General features: G+C 42.0%; 1 protein-coding gene across 8 annotated transcripts in view; it reads left to right on the top strand.

The window, feature by feature from the left end:
* Positions 1-20901, top strand: part of ptprea (protein tyrosine phosphatase receptor type Ea) — a 276393-nt gene that overhangs the window by 191519 nt on the left and 63973 nt on the right. For 6 of the 8 annotated variants that reach the window (XM_087998959.1, XM_087998962.1, XM_087998963.1 and 3 more), the window contains one exon: positions 14538-14656. In XM_087998959.1, coding sequence (XP_087855085.1) covers positions 14538-14656 — 119 coding nt within the window. Of the gene's footprint in view, positions 1-14537; positions 14657-20901 lie in introns of those variants that run through there. The other 2 variants (XM_087998968.1, XM_087998966.1) reach the window with 1 other exon arrangement.

A 20901-nucleotide genomic window follows, 5' to 3' on the forward strand; every position in this document is an offset into this window, starting at 1 on the left:
AAGAAACCTGGGAGTCCTAACCCAGAATTCTGTTAAGGTGAACTTGCAGGTTGAGTCCGTACTTAGGAAGGCAAATGCATTGTTGGCATTTATTTCTAGAGGACTAGAATATAAAAGCAGAGAAGTACTTCTGAGACTTTATATGGTTCTGGTCAGACCACCTGTAGAATATTGTGAGCAGGGATGATGTACTGACCCTGGAGCAGGTCCAAACGCGGTTCATGAAAATGATCCCAGGAAAGAAAGATTTAATATATGAAGAACGTTTGGGGACTCTGGGTATATACTTGGTGGAGTTTAGAAGAATGAGGGGGGATCAAATTGAAGCATAAAAATACTGAAAGGCCTGGCTAGAGTGATGTTGGGAAGATATATCCATTAGTAAGAGAGACTAGGACCTGAGGGCATAGACTTAGAATAAAGGGAAGACCCTTTAGAATGGAGATGAGGAGAAACTTCTTCAGCCAGAGGTTGGGGAATCTGTGGGATTCATTGCCACAGAAGGCTGTGGAGACCAAGTCATTGAGTATATTTAAGAGAGATAGATAGATAGGTTCTGATTGATCAGGGAATAAAAGGTTATGAGGAAAAGGCAGCAAAATGGGGTTGAGAAACTTATGAATGATTGTAAGAGCAGACTTGATGGGCTGAATGGCCTAATTTATGCTCCTGTCTTATGGGCTAAAGCTGTGAAAACTGCAGAAAGTCCTTCCAAAGGATCCTCTAATTTAAAGTTTCATTATTCAATTTTGGGTCAAAAACATTGTGATCCTGAAATGTAACAGCCAGAGTGGGGAAGTAAAAAGTGCAATTTCAGTGGGGTATTTGTCATCTGCTGTGTTATTTGAAATAAGAATAAAATGTTCTGGACAATCTCAGCAGGTTTGGCAGCATTAATGGAGAGAGAACCCGAGTTAACATTTCCAGTCTACTATGACCCTGCTTCCTTTATACCCCATGTGCTTGCAGGTGGGGATTGGCAGCATCTCTGTTTTGCCCACTTCCGGAGACTGTCATGATTTTTGTCTGTATCAGAAGCCTGAGTGTGAGCCTTCCCGTAGATTCTATGGTCATTAATTGTGCATTCACTGATGAAACTCCAACGTTGAGTGCATTCAAGGATCAGATCGTCTTGGGCACGTGCTTATTGACCAGGATTATATTTAATAAAAGACAATAAAATTAAAAATACTGCATAAGCTCAGGTCATGTTGATGTTTTACAGAGACTGGAAGATGTTACAATTAGTTTGTCACAGGATTATCCAACAGACAGCTCACAACCCAGAGTCAATAAATTTCTAATGCCTTGTCTTTCTGAAATTTGCCCTGTTACTGACTTAAGTATTAAAGTGTAGGCACTCATAGAATCACAGCGGAGAAACAAAGTCTTCGGTCCAAGCAGTTGTGGAAAAGTTGGACATATTTGGTCTAGCCCTGGTGGAAGGGGCATGGAACTGAGGATTGGGTTCAAGCATCGCAGGAGTTCTTTGGTACGGTGCTTTAAAAGAGAAGGGAATATTGCTGGCTAGTTCTGGGTTGGCAGTGAATCTACAGGAGTTCAGGGAAGGCCACAGTGCCATGTCCCTTTGGCGCTCACTAAGCCAATGCACAGAGAAATGACACACATCTTACCCACTTCATTGGCATTGCCTTAGACTGATCCTCTTGAGGCCAAGCTGTCCCTCCTTGCAGGAAAACCCCAAAAGCCTCAAGGCAATGGAAAAAGGATAGAAAACCAGATCGCTAGATGCGTGACATTTTTCTCCTGATATATGCAGCTAGGAAGCAAAGTATTTTCAAGTTCAAATCGCAGGAAGATTCTCCACTTTGAAGTTTTATTAGGATTCATCCTAGTTTTGGATTCATCCTTCTCTAGATGATAATCAAATTGAATTAAATCCTAAAAGACTGATAATTTACTTCATAATCATATGTTTCTTACTTCATTGGTTTTCTCATTCTCTGTTCCCTTTGTTTCTTAGAGATATATCAGTCAAAATGAAACTACTTCAGAGAACAAACCTAAACCCTAATATCACATTGTTGTCAGTCACCCTTCTCGTTGGCTTCTAAGAGGGGTCATCTTGTTTCTCATTGCTTTTTCCATTCATGCAATATTCCATAATCTACATTGCTTTGTTGGGCACAGTACAAATTAGGAACTGTGCAGATTGAAATGCAAACCCCCATCTCCTCCATGGCTCTGTCACTGCATCATTTTAACTGTTTAACCTTACTTGGTTATGTCTCCCTTTTCCTGCCTTAATTTTTCCTAGCCTTGTAACTGCCTCCACATTCTCCCTTTCTCAAAACCTTGTCTCCAGTGCTCAACCACTGTCTGTCCTCAGTTTGCAATACCTTCCCAATAAATACTGTTTCACTCCATTCCCTATCCCACTGTATGAAACTGAAGTGTCTATTTTTTAGATAACATTATATTTGGGACATTAATGCTTTGTCTTAATATTCCCATACTCCATCTCTTTGTGAGAAATCATATTGAATCCTGGAAACAGCTCAGAAACCAAGGAAAAGTTCCGTGGACGTTGGCCAGTAAAATGGGTAAAACAATGGGAACTCCAAATCATTGCAAAGTGTTAAAGGACGATAAAAAGAGCTAAAATTAATTCTGGCTTAGTGGTGCTGGAAGAGCACAGCAGTTCAGGCAGCATCTGAGGAGCAGTAAAATCGATGTTTCGGGCAAAAGCCCTTCATCAGAAATACAGGCAGAGAGCCTGAAGGGTAGAGAGATCAGTGAGAGGAGGGTGGGGATGGGGAGAAAGTTGTATAGAGTACAATAGGTGAGTGGGGGAGGGGATGAAGGTGATAGGTCGGGGGGGTGGAGGGTGGAGTGGATAGGTGGGAAAGAAGATAGGCAGGTAGGACAGGTCATGGGGACAGTACTGAGCTGGAAGTTTGAAACTGGGGTGAGGTGGGGGAAGGGGAAATGAAGAAACTGTTGAAGTCCACATTGATGCCCTGGGGTTGAAGTGTTCCGAAGCGGAAGATGAGGCATTCTTCCTCCAGGCGTCTGGTGGCGAGGGAGCAGCAGTGAAGGAGGCCCAGGACCTCCATATCCTTGGCAGACTGGGAGGGGGAGTTGAAATGTTGGGCCACAGGGCGGTGGGGTTGATTAGTGCGGGTGTCCCGGAGATGTTCCCTAAAGCACTCTGCTAGGAGGCGCCCAGTCTCCCCAATGTAGAGGAGACCGCATTGGGAGCAACGGATGCAATAAATGATATTAGTGGATGTACAGGTAAAATTTTGATGGATGTGGAAGGCTCCTTTAGGGCCTTGGATAGAGGTGAGGGAGGAGGTGTGGGCGCAGGTTTTGCAATTCCTGCGGTGGCAGGGGAAGGTGCCAGGATGGGAGGGTGGGTTGAAGGGGGGCATGGACCTGACCAGGTAGTCATGGAGGGAACGGTCTTTGCGGAAGGCGGAAAGGGGTGGGGAGGGAAATATATCCCTGGTGGTGGGGTCTGTTTGGAGGTGGCGGGAATGTCGGATGATTTGGTTTATGTGAAGGTTGGTGGGGTGGAAAGTGAGCACCAGGGGCGTTCTGTCCTTGTTACGGTTGGAGGGGTGTTGTCAACTCCATCAAAGAAGAAAAGCTTTGATGAGTTGAAAAGAAAAACTTGCATTTATGTTGCATTGTTGACAAGCAAAGGGCATCTCAAAGCACTTTACAATAAACAAATGCATTCACTTCTGAAATGTGGAAAACATGATTTGACCACAGCTATCTCCCACAAACAGCAATCCGATAATGACCAAATAATCTGTGTTTTGTTGTGACATTGATTGAGGAATAGATAGTGACTAGGATGCTGAGGATAGCTCACTGTCTTTTTTTTATCTACTGCCATATGATCCTTTAACATCCACCTAAGCGGGCACAGGGGCACAGGTTTAATGCTTCCTCTGAAAAACCAAAGTTAAAAATCACACAACACCAGGTTATAATCCAACAGGTTTAATTGGAAGCACTAGCTTTCGGAGCACTGCTCCTTCATCAGGAGGACAACCACCTGATGAAGGAGCGACGCTTCGAAAGCTAGTGCTTCCAATTAAACCTGTTGGACTATGACTTGGTGTTGTGTGATTTTTAACTTTGTACACCCCAGTCCAACACCGGCATCTCTAAATCTGAAAAAAACACACCTTCAGGAATCCAGCACTCCCTCAGTGCTGCGTTGGAATAGATTTTTTTTCTTCAAACGTCAGTTTGGATCATAAAGCCAGAACTTTGTGGCTCAAGATAACTATCAACGGAGCCACAGCTACCACTCGGTTAGTTCAGATCGGATCTCAACCTGAAGGAAAGAAGGCAAGATACCCAATGTTTGAGGTCTGAAACATTTGTGGAAAACATGATTCCTGACAGTAAGGTTAGTTTCCTTTATTACAGACAAATTTTCAGTTTAAAACAGTTCAACTTCATTTGTAAACATAAAAACTAGAAATTTGTATTCTGCTCTGCTGTGAAGAGGTCTCGACCCCAAACTATTTTTAATCTTGATACAATCTGTGACAGGCATCAGCCCAGATTTTGTGTAACTGTGGTGAAACTAACAGTAATCATTGTTACAATGGAACAAATTAAATAAACTTCCCAGATGGACTAGGCACCTGTCCGATCAAGTGTGGAATTCTGGAACATAACATTGTGCTCCTCCACAAACGTCAGTATGAGACTCAGCACTGAAAGACACCACAACATTAGGGTGCACACTTCCCCATTGCAACAGCAGCATTGGCAGGAAAATGCAATTCCAGCATGTAGTACTCTTCAGGAGTTTCTATTGTGAGTGGAGATGTGGGGATTTACAGGTGTGAAGTTCAGGGGGACTCCCTTTCACTGTGGAAATTGAATGGATAGAGGATTGCACAGTAATGATGTTATTTGGTTGTTGACAAGCTGCCCTCATAAGCTGTCTTCGGGGCACTGATCATTCCAGCTTGATTGGGAATCTGTATTGACTAAGCCATGATGGATATGGTTCATGTGGATGGAGAAAACAAGCTTCTTATCTGACAGATATGATGTCAGCATTAATTTGATTAAACCCTGCTGGTTTTCTGTAATATTTCTGGTCCTACTCCCTTGAATGGCAATCCTTTCAATCTGGGTGTTCTCCACCCTCCTTTCCCCGATCTTCTGTTGCCCATTCCCCTCCCTCCTGTGCAAATATTCAGACTTACTGTGGTCAGGTCAAGCATTTCCTGTTGCTCCTGTAATATGTGGAATAATGGGATTGCTGATTTTTGGTGTTGGGAATGGTGAAAGTCCAACTTGCTTCCTTTCTGGGCCTGTTTTTAAGAGACTTAGCACTGCCAGAGATGTCCAAGATAGCACAACTGTCGCTGTTGGTTGAGGAAAAAAGATATATCTGTTGCTATGGGAATATTACATCCCCCACTACCACCACCTTCATAAAGGCATGGTTTAATTACCTGTGGGATGTTTGCTGCTCAGCACTCGATCTACAACCTCCACCAGAACAATGACTGTACTGAACAATTTAGATCCTGGATCTTGAATCCAGGAGACCCAAATAATAAATCCCTCCTGCTAATCCCACCTCATACCCTTCGAGAGAAATGCAGGCTGACATTAAACCGAAATTTGAAGCATAACACCACTTCGGCCTACAAGTCAGGCAGTTCAGCAATGCCCACAATACAAGTGTGTTTTTTTTAGCAATTTCAGTAGACTAGTAATCTAGAATTCCAGACTAATTTCCTAGTGACATGGGGTTTGATCCTCTCCATGGCAGATGATGATGAACTTTGAATTCTGTTAAAAATCTGGAATAAAAAGCTAGCCTAATGCAACTACTGTTGATTATCATAAGAAACCATTTGGACCATTAATGTTCTTTGAGGAAAGTAAATCTGCTGTCTTTACATTGTCTAGCCCGTTTGTGAGTCTAAGCCCACAGCAATTGTTAGATTAGACTCCCTACACTGTGTAAGCAGACCCTTCATCCCAACAAGTCCATACTGACCCTCCAAAGAGTAATCTACCCAGACCCATTTTCCTCTGATAATACACCTAACACTATGGGCAATTTAGAATGGCCAATTCAGCTGACCTGCACATTGCACTCTGGGCAATTAGAGAAGGACAGTAACTGCCAGTCTAGTTAGTGATGCCTCCATCCCATGAATAAATTAAAATAAAACAATAAATTAAGATGGAAGGGTCCCCCTGCCTTCACACACATCCTGTATATACATAGTCCGCTCAGTGTGTTTCCTGCACACAGTGAAGGAAATGGCCGGCTGACCAATTAACCTGATTGGCTCGCTATACATTCTTAGAAAGTAAAGTTGATTTCAAAGTATTTCTCAGCATGTCTTAATCAAATCTGCTTTTAAACATATATAACTTCTTATTAAATAAAAATGTGCCTAATTAATAATTTTAATGATATTATGCCAGAATATTAACATTCGTTCTATTTCCTCCAGTTTAACCTAGCTTGATCATATGATGGAGCTGAGTTATCTGTCTGGAGTTATCTCCCTTGAGCTTTCCAGTTGGTGTTGGCAGTGTGCATTTTTGAACTCTGTTCTTCAGGTTTGACTTTTGCGTTTTCCTCCCCTGTCCATTGACAACATTTTGTGTTTCTAGTCTCTTTGTTCAAAATGTCAATAATTCAATGTTTTGGGTTGCTGAACTATACCTTCTTTAAATGTTACTATTTTCTGCTTCTTTTTCAGTTTGTGTTAACAGTGTGTTAGTCTATTCAGCTTACAAGAAGATATTTTACTTTCTCTTCAATGTTCAACGACATTTTTCCTCTCAACCTTCTCTTCTAAAGGTGCCTTGCTGGGATATATTTCAATAAATTGTGAAAAATATTTTTGCTCACGATTCAGCGCTTTTTCCCTGACTAATCCAGCTGCCCTAATACTTCCAAAGGAAAAGAATTCTGAGGTAGTACTAACTTTCACACAGCGAATTAATGAATCTTATTAAAATAGTGTACTTGACTCTATAGACAATTCTGCTACTTTAATGCCAGCAGCAACCCACAATAATTTACCGCTGATGAAAAATCATGCTGCTAATTTTGTTTAAGAGCATTTACTTGCATTCTTTTTGTAGGATGATGGCTTGTTTCCTTTTGGTAGCTACCTACAATAGCATGCTTGGAATGAGCTAATTACAGGTGTGGACTTGTATCCCATCATCAGTTTAAGGATACAGGTAAGCCATTAATGGCTTAAATGAAAAATTTCTTCACCCAGAGAGTGGTGAGTCTGTGGACATCTGTGTTGCAGAAACTGGTTAAGGCCAGAACATTGACTATTTTCAAAAAGGACTAAGTTCTTAGGGCTGAAGGGGTTAAAGGGTTTGGGGTGAAAGTGGGAATAGAGTTCTGAGTTGAACGATCAGCCATGCTTCTATTGAATAGCGGAGTAGAGTCAAAAGACCAAAAAGCCTTCTCTCATTCCTCCTTTCTATGTTGCTATGTTTCTATCATTCCTGAAATGAAATTTTGAACAGCACAACAGACATGCTGACTCGTTGCAGTGCCAATTATCCACCATAAGATGTCATCTGTGCACTTTGTAAATTCTGTGTCATAGTGTAAAGTACTGATCCTTGGATTAGAGTAATGCTTATGTATCAGGTCTATGTGTATTCGAAGTGAAGAGAATTGTTCACCTTTTCTATGCAGCCTCCCACTTACCAAATTGCTGCTTCACAAATTGATACCAGCAATGCAACTAGCAATCTCTTGTGACAGAGAAGAATATCTCAGGTGTTGATAGTCTGTTTTACAGGCTATTCATTTCCCTGTGAATGAGACTCTTAAATGGATGGTGATAACTGTGTGGCAACATGGTGTCATAGAGTCATAGAGATGTACAGCATGGAAACAGACCCTTCGGTCCAACCCGTCCATGCCGAGCAGATATCCCAACCTAATCTAGTCCCACCTGCCAGCACCCGGCCCACATCCCTCCAAACCCTCACTATTCATATACCCCTCCAAATGCCTTTTAAATATTGCAATTGTAACAGCCTCTACCACTTCCTCTCGCAGCTCATTCCATACCTATACCACCCTCTGTGTGAAAATGTTGTCCCGTAGGTCTCTTTTATATCTTTCCCCTCTCACCCCAAACCTATGCCCTCTAGTTCTGACTCCCCAACCTCAGGGAAAAGACTTTGTCTATTTATCCTATCCATACCCTTCATAAATTTGTAAACCTCTATAAGGTCACCCCTCAGCCTCCGACGCTCCAGGGAAAACAGCCCCAGCCTGTTCAGCCTCTCCCTGTAGCTCAAATCCTCCAATCCTAGCAACATCCTTGTAAATCTTTTCTGAACCCTTTCAGGTTTCACAACATCTTTCTGATAGGAAGGAGACCAGAATTGCATGCAATATTCCAACAGTGGCCTAACCAATGTCCTGTACAGCCACAACATGACCTCCCAACTCCTGTGCTCAATACTCTGGCCAATAAAAGAGAGCATACGAAATGCCTTCTTCACTATCCTTTCTACCTGCGACTCCACTTTCAAGGAGCTATGAACCTGTACTCCAAGGTCTCTTTGTTCAGCAACACTCCCTAGGACCTTACCATTAAGTGTATAAATCCTGCTAAGATTTGCTTTCCCAAAATGCAGCACCTTGCATTTATCTGAATTAATCTCCATCTGCTGCTCCTCATCCATTGGCCCATCTGGTCATGATCCTGTTGTAATGGGAGGTAACCCTCTTCGCTGTCCACGACACCTCAAATTTTGGTGTCATCTGCAAACTTACTAACTGTACCTCTTATACTTGCATCCAAATCATTTATGTAAATGATAAAAATTAGAGGACCCAGCACTTATCCTTGTGGCACTCCACTGGTCACAGGCCTCCAGTCTGAAAAATAACCCTCCACCACCACCTTCTGTCTTCTACCTTTGAGCCAGTTTTGTATCCAAATGGCTAGTTCTTCCTGTATTCCGTGAGATCTAACCTCACTAACCAGTCTCCCATGGGGAACCTTGTCAAACGCCTTACTGAAGTCCATATAGATCACATCTACCACTCTGCCCTCATCATCCTCTTTGTTACTTCTTCAAAAAACTCAATCAAATTTGTGAGACATGATTTCCCATGCACAAAGCCATGTTGGCTATCCCTAATAAGTCCTTGCCTTTCCAGATACATGTACATCCTGTCCCTCAGGATTCCCTTCAACAACTTGCCCACCACTGATGTCAGGCTCACTGGTCTATAGTTCCCTGGCTTGTCTTTACTGCCCTTCTTAAACAGTGGCACCACATTAGCCAACCTCGTCTTCCAGCACCTCACCTGTGACTATCGATGATACAAATATCTCAGCAAGAGTCCCAGCAATCATTTCTCTGGCTTCCCACAGAGTTCTAGGGTACACTTGATCAGGTCCTGGGGATTTATCCACATTTATGCGTTTCAAGACAATCCAGCACTACCTCCTCTGTAATCTGGACATTTTGCAAGGTGGCATCATCTATTTCCCTACATTCTATATCTTCCATATCCCTTTTCACAGTAATTACTGATGTAAAATACTCATTTAGTATCTCCCCCCATTTTCTGCAGCTCCACACAAAGGCCACCTTGCTGATCTTTGAGGGGCCTTATTCTCTCCCTAGTTACCCTGTCGTCCTTAATGTATTTGTGAAAACCCTTTGGATTCTCCTTAAATCTACTTGCCAAATCTATCTTATGTCCCCTTTTTTGCCCTCTTGATTTCCCTCTTAAGTATACTCCTACTGCCTTTATACTCTTGAGGATTCACTCGATCCATCCTGTCTCTACCTTACATACGCTTCCTTCTTTTTCCTAACCAAACCCTCAATTTCTTTAGTCATCCAGCATTCCCTATACCTACCAGCCTTTCCTTTCACACTAACAGGAAGATACTTTTTCTGGATTCTCATTATCTTATTTCTAAAGGCTTCCCGTTTTCCAGCTGTCCCTTTATCTGCAAACATCTGCCCCCAATCAGCTTTTGAAAGTTCTTGCTTACTACTGTCAACATTGGCTTTTCTCCAATTTAGAACTACAACTTTTATATCTGGTCTATCCTTTTCCATCACTGTTTTAAATCTAATAGAATTATGGTCGCTGGCCCCAAAGTGCTCCCCCACTGACACCTTAGTCACCTGCCCTGAATGAATAAATACAAGCAAAAGGCTGCAGATGCTGGAGAACTGACATAAAAAATGCAGCAAGTGCTGGAGAACCTCAGCAGGTCTGGCAGCATCTGTGGAGAAAGGAACAAAGTTAGAGCTTTGAATATGATCAGACTCTTCTTTGAAACATATGAATGATTCTCACGTGACTCCCTAAGAGCATATGAATGGATTTTTGGTTTGTTATTTAAGATCTCAGGTATTTCTTCAGTGGTGATAGCATTCATTCATGAATAGCATGTAAATCCCATGCAAAATTTATACAATAAATTAAGACAAAATGGTGATACAATGAAGTTATTGGAAGGTTATAGATCTGACACTGGCAACCATTTTGAATGATTGTGGTGTTACCCCTGCTACTTGTCCTCGTAGATCATGGTATACTGGTACTCACTGATTTGTCATTTAGTAAACTTTAATCCTATTACTTTATTGTAAGGTATTTATGACATTAACTTCAATTGCTTATGACTAAAAGAAGAGCTTGATCTCTGTATCAAGTATGAATTGTTCATATCAGTTTGCATGAATAGGTGCCCAGTATTCATCCATCTCAGTATAGTATCTGGAATGCACTCATGATATTAATACATAAGCCAAACCTCCTTAAACTAGGTGTGTGGCCTGTTTCCACCACCCTCCAAGGTGCAGAGCTCCCTCTTCTGCCCTGCCCTGGATTCCTGGCATCCAGGCTCTCTCGAGATATTCTATGATCTTTGAAAGCGAAGTAGAGAAATGAGAGCTGATGTAGTAGTTGAGGGTTTATTTAAATCAAGACAATACTTAGTGAGAATGCAGGCAAGACTGCCTATCACTCCTTGATTCCCAAACTCATGGCTGGGTCAATTAAAGTGATATTCCATTGACTCTTTTCTCCCCCAAAGCCCGAATGGTTTTTGGGAACCCAAACTGATCCACCTTACAATTTCCTGCCCCCAGTGGATTGTCTGTAATCATTTTAGCTCCTACCTGATGATTTTGATTGAAGATAAATATCAGTTATTTTGCCATTTTAGATTTCTTTAAAAGTTCCTTTACATCCTTGAGAAGGTGCTGCTGTTGATTTCTGACATACTTCTGAACATCCCATTAGTTTCCTATATGTGGTCGTGAGCTAATGCCTCTGCACTATGACATCCAATATGCACACATACTATCATAAGGTATGGAATGACCGGGAATTTCATCACATAAGAATGTTCTTCTATTTGTGCTGACAACTGAGTATACCTGTCAGAACTTGTTAGTGGGTTGTGAACAACAGTCTAAGTGTGAGTCTTAATAAAGCAATTGAGGAAATAGGGAGCGTGCTTTGAACTAACTTGAGAATGTTGAAGACTTTATAACAATACTAGTTCTTTCTTTCTTCCCTTTCCCATAGGACCCCAAACATAAAGATGTGAGATTTGTAATACTGTACATAAAAAAGGAATGCCCTCCCACAAAAACTGGGTGGATCCAACATAAAAAAAACCATGAGAATCTAATTCTCCAAACAAACTTCAATTCCTCGATGTTATCTCTGCTCCTCAGGCATTATTCTGTTGATCTTTCCAAGAACTTGGATTAGACACAAACTATGATGTAGAAGCATAGGCCGAGGAGTAGGCTGTTCAGCCCTTCCAACCTATTCTGCCACTTGATGAGATCTGGCTAATTATAGCAGCTCTTCATCCAAACACTATTTACCTGCATTGACTCTATAACCCTTCAATCGTTACAAAAAACGCTAATCAATGAACTGGCAGCTTTTTGAGGAAAAGTTCCAGCATGCAGCCTGTTGAAAGGCCTGTCCCAGAGTCTAAAAATTATCCCACATTGTGCTGGACTGCCACCAGTAGAGAAATGTACCCTCTGCACACAGTGGGAGGACTTGAACCCTTTGTGGGTGGCGGGAGGAGGTTAGAGTGTCCCTATGTAACAAGAGGGAAGTAAGAATAGGTAGGATCAGAGCCCTAGAAACTCCTGCCATTGGGCAAAATCTGATGACGACACCTCAGCTTTCTCTACAAACAGTCGTGTAGCCTACCAGAGAATGCAGTGTCCGTCAAATCATCTGGCTGGGTATATAAAGCTGATAAAGCTGTTTCCACTCCAATCCAATCAATGTACACTCTCTCTTGTTAAAGTTTTGGAGGGTATACATTGGGCGTCGTAGGTTATAACTTTCCTTACCCTGAGCCCTTCTTGCTATGTCGAAGTGATGTAATTAAGATGTTATCTGATAACAACACTCTGTTTTCTCAGATAGCCATGTTTGTGGGCCATTGTAAGCATAACTGCCACTATCTTGGGAGGCAGCCAGCACACTCAGCTTGGTGAAGATCTCCTGTCTTGTGTGGCATCACTTCACAAGCTTCAGAGATGTGTACATTTCGTGCTGTCATCTCCTGCTTGGTTTTCCCCTTTCATGCTCCATGACGTCAACCAGATTTGGCAGCAGTAATTAACTGGTTTATAATAGTTTCCTTGTTTCTCAACGTATCATCTGCTGGATATTGATAACAACAGTTTCCTGATTCGACCAGAAGTAATGATTTCTGCTTGGTCCAAATCCATCAATTAAGAAGTGCAAGGTGTTAGCATTTTCCGTTCTGAGCTCTGTCAAAGTTGAAATTTGCTTTGTATCCAAATATGTGAAAAAAGAAAGAACTGGTGAAGATTTCACAGGCTAGTTTAAAATAAGTTCATCATCAGTTATTCAGATATATGTGCGAGGCATTGAACATGCCAATTATAAAACATGTGCAAGTAGTTTGCAAATTATGCCTGAATCTTCACATTAAATCACTTGCCAAGCTCGTACCAACTCATCCTTATTGCTATGTATTCTGCAAGTATCTAACATGGTTGGTATTCTATAAATGATAGTTGCATGTTGCATTCAGTATAAATCACCTATGTTTGGGTTTGAAGAGTCAAATTTTAGATTCATGTCGAACTCTGAGCTCAAAAACTGCATGAATTTATGTAAAACTCTGTTATTTCACTTTTTAGATTGGAATCAATCTAAACATCAGGTCATAGACGGAGAACACAGGGGGCTAACACCTTCAACATATTGTCTAGCTATCACCATTGTTAACAGCTAACCCGAGAATGCAACTTTAAAAAAAAGGGTTTTGTGATTTACACATGAAAGAAGTGAAACTATCACTGTATTCTAACAGATGAAAGGCTTAACAAACAATCAATTCTTCAATGTATAATTTCAGTTACATCTCACTGCAAATTTTTGCTATAAATTCTATGTTACGATCGAGCCCTCCACAATCACCTGATGAAGGAGCGTCACTCCGAAAGCTAGTGTGCTTCCAATTAAACCTGTTGGACTATAACCTGGTGTTGTGTGATTTTCAAATTTTAAAGTTTGCAAACTTTTGAAATATAGTAATGTAGGAATAGGAGTAGTCCACATAGCAGTTTTAACCTGTTCTACCAAGCACTGAGATCAAGGGTGATCCTCAACACAACATTGTGTGACTATGACCAAAACAGAAATTATTGGAGAAATTCAATAGGTCCACCAACATCTGTGGAGAGAAAGCAAAGTAAGTGACCCATTATCACTAGATAACTATGTTTGCTCCATATCCACTAATGTGTTTGATTATCAAAAATCTAATAATGTCAGTTTTAAAATTTACCATTTTTCTAGCATTAATTGCCTTTTGTGGAAGAGTTCCAAATTTACATCTGTGATTCATAATTTCACTCCTGAAAGGTCTTGTGCTACATTCCCCAATCAGCAGAAATAATGTCTTTCTGCTGAATCTAACCATTCCTTTTAATACCTTGAAACATTTATCCAATCATTCTCTACCCTTTATATTCCGAGAAATCAACCCTAAAGCTGTTTAGTTGCATTTGCTTATCTCTCGATTCCAGGTAACATTCCAGTGTAGGCCAGTATATTCTTGCTATGATATAATACCAATAACCACTTGAAGTACTCCAGGTACAGTCAAGCAGGGCTGTGCAGAGCTCATGCATGAACTCTGCCCTTTTACTTTTTGTCCTCTGGATGTAAAGGGCAGCATTCCATTAGCCTTTCGAATTCATTTTTATAACTATACACGGGATGTTAACATATGTACTTCAGCCCTAATCATCTTCTGGACCTTCATTGTTTCCAACTTTTCAGAATTTGGAAAATACCATGACGTTTTTTTAGGAGTAAAGTGGATGACTTCATTTTTGCCAACATTGGAATCCACTTGCCAAAGTTATGCCCATTCACTTAATCTATCAATATCTCTTTGTAGTTTTACACTTCTTGTCTGCAGTGCTGAAAATGCCACACATTTTTGATAGAATACCTTTTTGTTTTTTACATGCAGTGCCATGATGACAAATACATCTGAAGATATAAATTCACAGATGTCAACAACTCAAAATTCAATGGAATTATCTGCAAACTTGACACCGCAAACCTCAAAGTCCCCTGCTGACTCGAACCGTAAGTAATGGGGCTCTGATATTGTCCATATTTATTGGAGCTGATTGTTAAAATTTGCGCTTTCGAGCCTTTACTGTGGATGACCAGATTCCAAAAGTATTTATCAAGAATAATGGTGCCAGAACGGCACTATTGCTTTTTAATTGTAGCTGCTGAGCAGGAAAAGAAAATTAGGAAGTTATCTTCCATTCTATCTGCTAACATACATGGTTTCTCCCAGTTCCAAAAAACAGAGGCAAACTTTATGATGACACATTCACTGCTGGCCACCACTTCCTGAAACTCAGCTCCTGCCCGTTGCCCACTCTGTCTTGCCCTTTCCTGTTGCTACAGATGACCAATACCATTGCCACCTCCTCCTCTACCTCACCACTCCCAAATCCCCAATCCTTTCTGCAGCTCCTCGTTGTTTACCTGACATATCCCCCAACTCCACCCTTTGCCAATGGCTCAAATAGGAGGGATTGGTGGAAAAGAGCACAGGGAATGGAAGGAAGCCGTGAACGGGATCCATATGGGAGGGAGTACAGGGAAATAAGCCAGCAGTGAAGGGATCAATGAGGGGATGTGAGAGAATAGTGAAGGTGGGATTCTGGGGAAGAGGGAGAGAGTCTGAAAAGGGGAAGCTGTAGTAAGTGGGGATGAGGAACAGCCTGGTAGCAGCAGGAGGCAGTGTGTTGAAGGCAGAAGGGTACAGGGTAGTTGGAAGAAATCTTAAATGCTGCATTTTTATTTAATCTGCCTTTTCCATCATTAATGCAGGCAGCTGCCTGTGATGTCACTGCCGATGACATCACAGGCACTGTCACAGCTTCTGCAGGAAGTGCTCCCTGTAGTGTGGTGACACAAGTAAGTGCAGCCTTTTCATGTCATGTCAGTAGATGGCAAGTTGTCAGGCCTTTGACAACCTCAGCGCTGCATTTATACACAGCTCTCATGGAGCTAAAATGTTCCTATAAATTCACCGTGAACAAATTTCAGATCATTTAAACCCATGGGTTGGTGGAGAATAAAGTAAAGTTTGTAAAGGCTAAATAACCTTGACTGGCAGTCTCAGGAGAAGGCATTTGCTGGGAACTTGCATTTGTAATTTAACTCTATATTCAATACGTATATGTCATCCACTTCCACTATTTAACTTAATAAGCAAATGTTGAAAAATGAAAGTAGTCTTTTCTCACTATACTGTGTAAAAACAAGTCACAGACAGCCATGCGCCTGAAGGTGATAAAAGATTATTTGCAGATGCAAAAGTAGAAGCTCTTACACATGTTTCAGTGTGTAGTTTATCCAGAGGCAGACAGTGTCAATGCTGGCTGAACGTGGTAAACCTAACATTTCATGGGACAATTGGGAAGTTGTCGACCTGCCAAGTACCACTGTAATCATTGCCACTCCAGCTCTTGAGATCTTATCTCATCCTGGCCACTGAACCATAGTCCTTCTGAATCCTCACCCCCGATAGTATTTCTTCTCCTTTCTCACTCCTATGGTGTGACCGATATTAATTTGCCGATGTGCTTTTGCAATACTAACAGGTGCTCCTGTATGACCTTGTATTCTTTTTTTAAATTCATTCATGGGATGAGGGTGTCTCTGCCTTGGTCAGCATTTATTAGCCATCCCTAATTGCCCAGAGGCAGTTAAGAGTCAATCACATTGTTGTGGGACGAGAGTCACATGTAGACCAGACCAGGTAAGGATGGCAGATTTCCTTCCCTAAAGGAAGGAAATAAAGGACTTTCTTTTCTAATATTGAATTTAAATTCCACCATCTGCCATGGCAGGATGATTTGAACCCAGGTCCCCAGAACATTACGTGGGTCTCTGGATTAATAGTCCAGTGATAATACCACCAGGCTGTCACCTCCCCTGCGATTCAACACTAAGAATTGAGCCCAATATCCTGGAGTTGTCTGAACCTCAATGTTTGTACACATTTCTCAGATTCCAGTTGTACCTTTTAAAGAATGGCTTGGAATGATGTAAATAGGCTCACCCCACCGGCGAAGACAGAGTTTCTAATTGTCCCATGCTACTGCACAGCTACAATCTGCAAATACTGATCCAGTATGTCCTGGCAAGTTGTTGCATTATCTACCAAGCAGATATTTAGTGGGGAATTGTCAGCTGTTTATCTCAACTATATTGTTCACTAAGACTGGAAGCAGCCAAACATTCCATGTAAACTTGCAGCTGTTCAAAGTAAATATCAAAAAAGAATTTACAATGAGCCGCAAACTAATAAAATTAATCTTCTGGCACTTCTTGTGTTCTTGTATGTTTGGTTTATTACAACTAATGATTGAGAAACAATGCAGCTAACAGAATATGAAGAGTATGAGGACAAAAATATGCGAGCTATTCATGCACAGGCTGAACTAGGTATGGGACAGTAGTTATATTGCCTCTATATCTGCAGGATGTCAGAGAGCTGGAGCCAAGGCGATGGGGAAGAGAGGCTTTGTGAGATGGCCTCTGCCAACTTGAAAGAGGAATTTTCAGTGTTCATTGATTTTAACAGAAGGCTGTCTGCTCAGCATGCTAATCCATCCAAATCTTGGAATGCATCCTGTCATCAGGATTCTCCTGCAGCAAATTTTAATCTGAGCCCTAGTATCTACAACTTTGCTGTGTGGTAAGCTGTCCTTTTCCCATGGCCTGGCTGCAGTCCACTCAGGCTCAGTGACTCTCCATGTGCCAATCCTGTGAGCCAGAGCTCTTTGACTGGACAAAGGGATGAGCAGCATAGTTTGGCCACATTTAGAATATCGTGTATAGTTCTGGTCGCCACATTACCAAAAGGATGTGGATGCTTTGGAGAGGGTGCAGAGAAGGTTTACAAGGATGTTGCCTGGTATGGAAGGTTCTAGCTATGAAGAAAGGCTGAGTAGGTTAGCTTTATTTTCATTAGGAAAAAGGAGATTGAGGGGGGACCCGATTGCGGTTTATAAAATCATGAAGGGTATAGACAGGGTGGATAGAGACAAGATTTTTCCCAGGGTGAAGGATTCAATAACGAGAGGTCACGCTTTCAAGGTGACAGGTGGAAGGTTTAAGGGGGATACACGTGGCAAGTACCTCACACAGAGGGTGGTGGGCGTTTGGAACGCGTTGCCAGCAGAGGTGGTACAGGCAGGCACAGTAGATTCATTTAAGATGCGTCTGGATAAATGCATGAGTAGTGGGGAGTAGAGGGATACAGATGCTTAGGAATTGGGTGACAGTTTTAGACATTAGATTTGAATCGGCTCAGGCTTGGAGGGCCGAAGGGCCTGTTCCTGGGCTGTAAATTTTCTTTGTTATTTGTTCTTTATTATTTAACTGAAGAGATTGCACAGCTCAGTGAGGTACAGAGGGATCTGGGTTTGCAGGTACATGAACCTTAAAAAACCTTACAGGTACAGTGAGTGATTTTGCAGGCAAATGGAATGTTTTCATTTAATCGAAGGGGAATGGAATAGAAAAATGGAGATACTTTCCCATAGCTGTATAAAATATTGGTGAGGTCTTTTTGGAGTACTGTATCCAGTTTTAGTCTCATAATTTAAGACAGGATTTTAATGTATTAGAAGCAGTTCAGAGAAAGTTAACTTGATTGACTCTGGGATGAGGGGATTATTTTATGAACAAATATTGGATAGATTCAGCGTGCTTCCATTGGAAATTAGATAAATGAGAGATGACTTATTGAAATATATGATCTAAGCGGATATGCCTCGGTAGATGCTGAAAGGATATTTTCTCTGGTAGGCAACAATATAACTAGGGGCAAGGGACACTGCTGAGAAATAAGGGGAGTCCCATTTGAGGACAGAGATGAGGAGGTGAGATGAGAGTGAGAGTGACAGTCCTTGACATCAAGGCTACATTCATCCCAATTTTACATCAAGAAGCCCCAGCAAAACTTGATTCAATGCATATCAGGGGCAAATTCTCCACTGGTTGGAGTCCTACCTGGCACTTAGAGGGTTGTAGTTGTTGGAAGTCAGTCATCTTAGCTCCAGGACATCTCTGCTGAAGCTCCGCCGGGTAGTGTCCCAGGTCCAACCATCATCTTCAATGACCTTGCCTCCACCATGAAGTCAAAAGTGGGATGTTCACTGATGTTTGCACAATGTTCAGTACTACTCACAATTCCTCAGATACTGAAGCAGCCCATGTTCAAATGCAAAAAGATCTGCACAATATCCAGGATTGGTCTGACAAGTGGCAAGTAACATTCACACCACACAAATGCCAGGTAATGACAAACTCAAATAAGAGATGGTTTGACTATTGCCTCTTGAATTGCAGTGGTGTTACGATCCCCCACTCTCAATATCCTTGGAGATACCATTGACCAGAAATTAAACCGGACTTGCCATGTAAGTGGATACAAGAGCAGGTCAGTGGATTGGAATACTGTGGCAAGTAATCCATCTCCTGACTCCCCAATGCCTGTCCATCATTGACGAGGCATAAGTCAGGAATATAATGGAGTACTCCCCATTTGCCTGGATGAGTGTAGATCTAGAAATACTCAAGAAGCTTGACACCATCCAGGACAACGCAACCTGCTTGCTTGACACTATATCCAAAAACATTTATGTCCTCAACCACTCAGTTGCAGCAGTGTGTATTGTTTTCAAGACCCACTGCAGAAATTCACCAAAGATCCTCAGATAGTAGCATTCAAATCCATGACCGGTTCCATCTAGAAAGAACAAGGTCAGCAAATACATGAAACACTACCACCTGCAAGCCCCCCTCGCACCCCATAAGTCACTCATCATCCTGAGAGTAATATATTGTTGTTCCTTCGCTGTTGCTGGGTCAAATTCCTGGAATTCCCTCCCTAAGGGCATTATGGGTCAACTCACAAAAGGTGAACTGCAGCAGTTTGAGAAGGCAGCTCACCACCACCTTCTCAAGGGCAACGAGGGAGAGGTAATAAATGCTGGCCAGCCATTAACACCCAAGTCCCACAAGTGAATAAAAAATATTAAAAAGAGACCAGTGGAGGTAGTCTCTTTTAAAGTAATAATAAATAGATTCTTGATTAACAAGGGAGTGTGGTGTGGTATTGAGGCCTTAATCACATCAACCATGAACTTATTCAGTGGTGGGGTATGCTCAAGAGGCCTACTCTTCTAATTCATTTAATCCCAACTGTATGTTTGTTTTAAGGTATGTGCAGTGCCCTTATCTGAGCCAGTGGCTGCTATTGTCAAGTCAAATGGCATGGTGGTCTTTTTATCAATGTTGTACCATTGCCCCCTCCCTCTCTGTTTTGGGATGCAGTGACAGAGCAGGTAGCAGGTTTTGAGTATCTGAAAGCATAACATCAGAAGGGGCAAGTTGAAGTGAGGGAAATAGGTGCAAGAGGTTGATGTGGTGGTGACATCCATTGTTTTCTCATTGTACCGGAAAGCTGGATCGAGATGGGGTGGGTTGGGAAAGGGCATGAAGCCTGGGTATTTCATTATCCTGAATGATGTCAGCAATGTCACATGCCACAGACTTGTCACAGTCAGCATCATGAAGTGGAGAAGCATCTCCTCCCAGGACTGCAGGAGTCCCCCACTGTTCTTCCCCCTCCCATTATGGGCCGACTTGCCCTGCAAGAGAGAAGTGGTTGTGTTGTATTGTTTGAATGCTGTGCCCACCATAGCCAAATAGGTAGAGGTATGTGGAAGCAACAGGATGTGAGGCTGGCAGGATTGGAATGGATTTGAGAGTGAGTTGGTGTATCTGAATGTTAGGCCTGAGCCTTGATAGCTAACAAGTGGTGATAGGTGTGACACACTGAGTAGCAACTTGATGATGGTCTGGGGAGTAGGAGAAGCCCACAATGCTCACAATTCTTTTACTGATCCTGGCCAATCATTTGAGATAATTTAGCTCCTGCAAGACTGCTGTCAGTCCCTGAGAGCCTGAGTACATGCATTGACTTCCTGACCACTACCTCCTGTTCCCTTCAGAGGGTGGTCTGGGCTCAGGTGGAAAACGGCTTTCCTGATCATGACCATTATCTGACGATCGCTGCTGGATTGCACACATTCCCGAACAGGACAAATGAGGGCTGGCTTAGCTGCTTTTTGCAACCACGGAACCTGCCAATGTTCGCTGCCTTGAGCTTGCACATGAGGAACGACCATGTGGCTCTGGTGTTAGAAGATTCCTGTAGCACAGTGGCACCCAGTCACTTCTGGAGAGAAACCAATTAAGAAACATAAATAATATGTCTTTTTCTGCCATTACTG

The sequence above is a fragment of the Chiloscyllium plagiosum genome, unplaced genomic scaffold (genome assembly GCF_037043375.1).
Source record: "Chiloscyllium plagiosum isolate Xiang-an unplaced genomic scaffold, Cpla_swu_hap1 HiC_scaffold_22, whole genome shotgun sequence".
NCBI classification, from domain to species: domain Eukaryota; kingdom Metazoa; phylum Chordata; class Chondrichthyes; order Orectolobiformes; family Hemiscylliidae; genus Chiloscyllium; species Chiloscyllium plagiosum.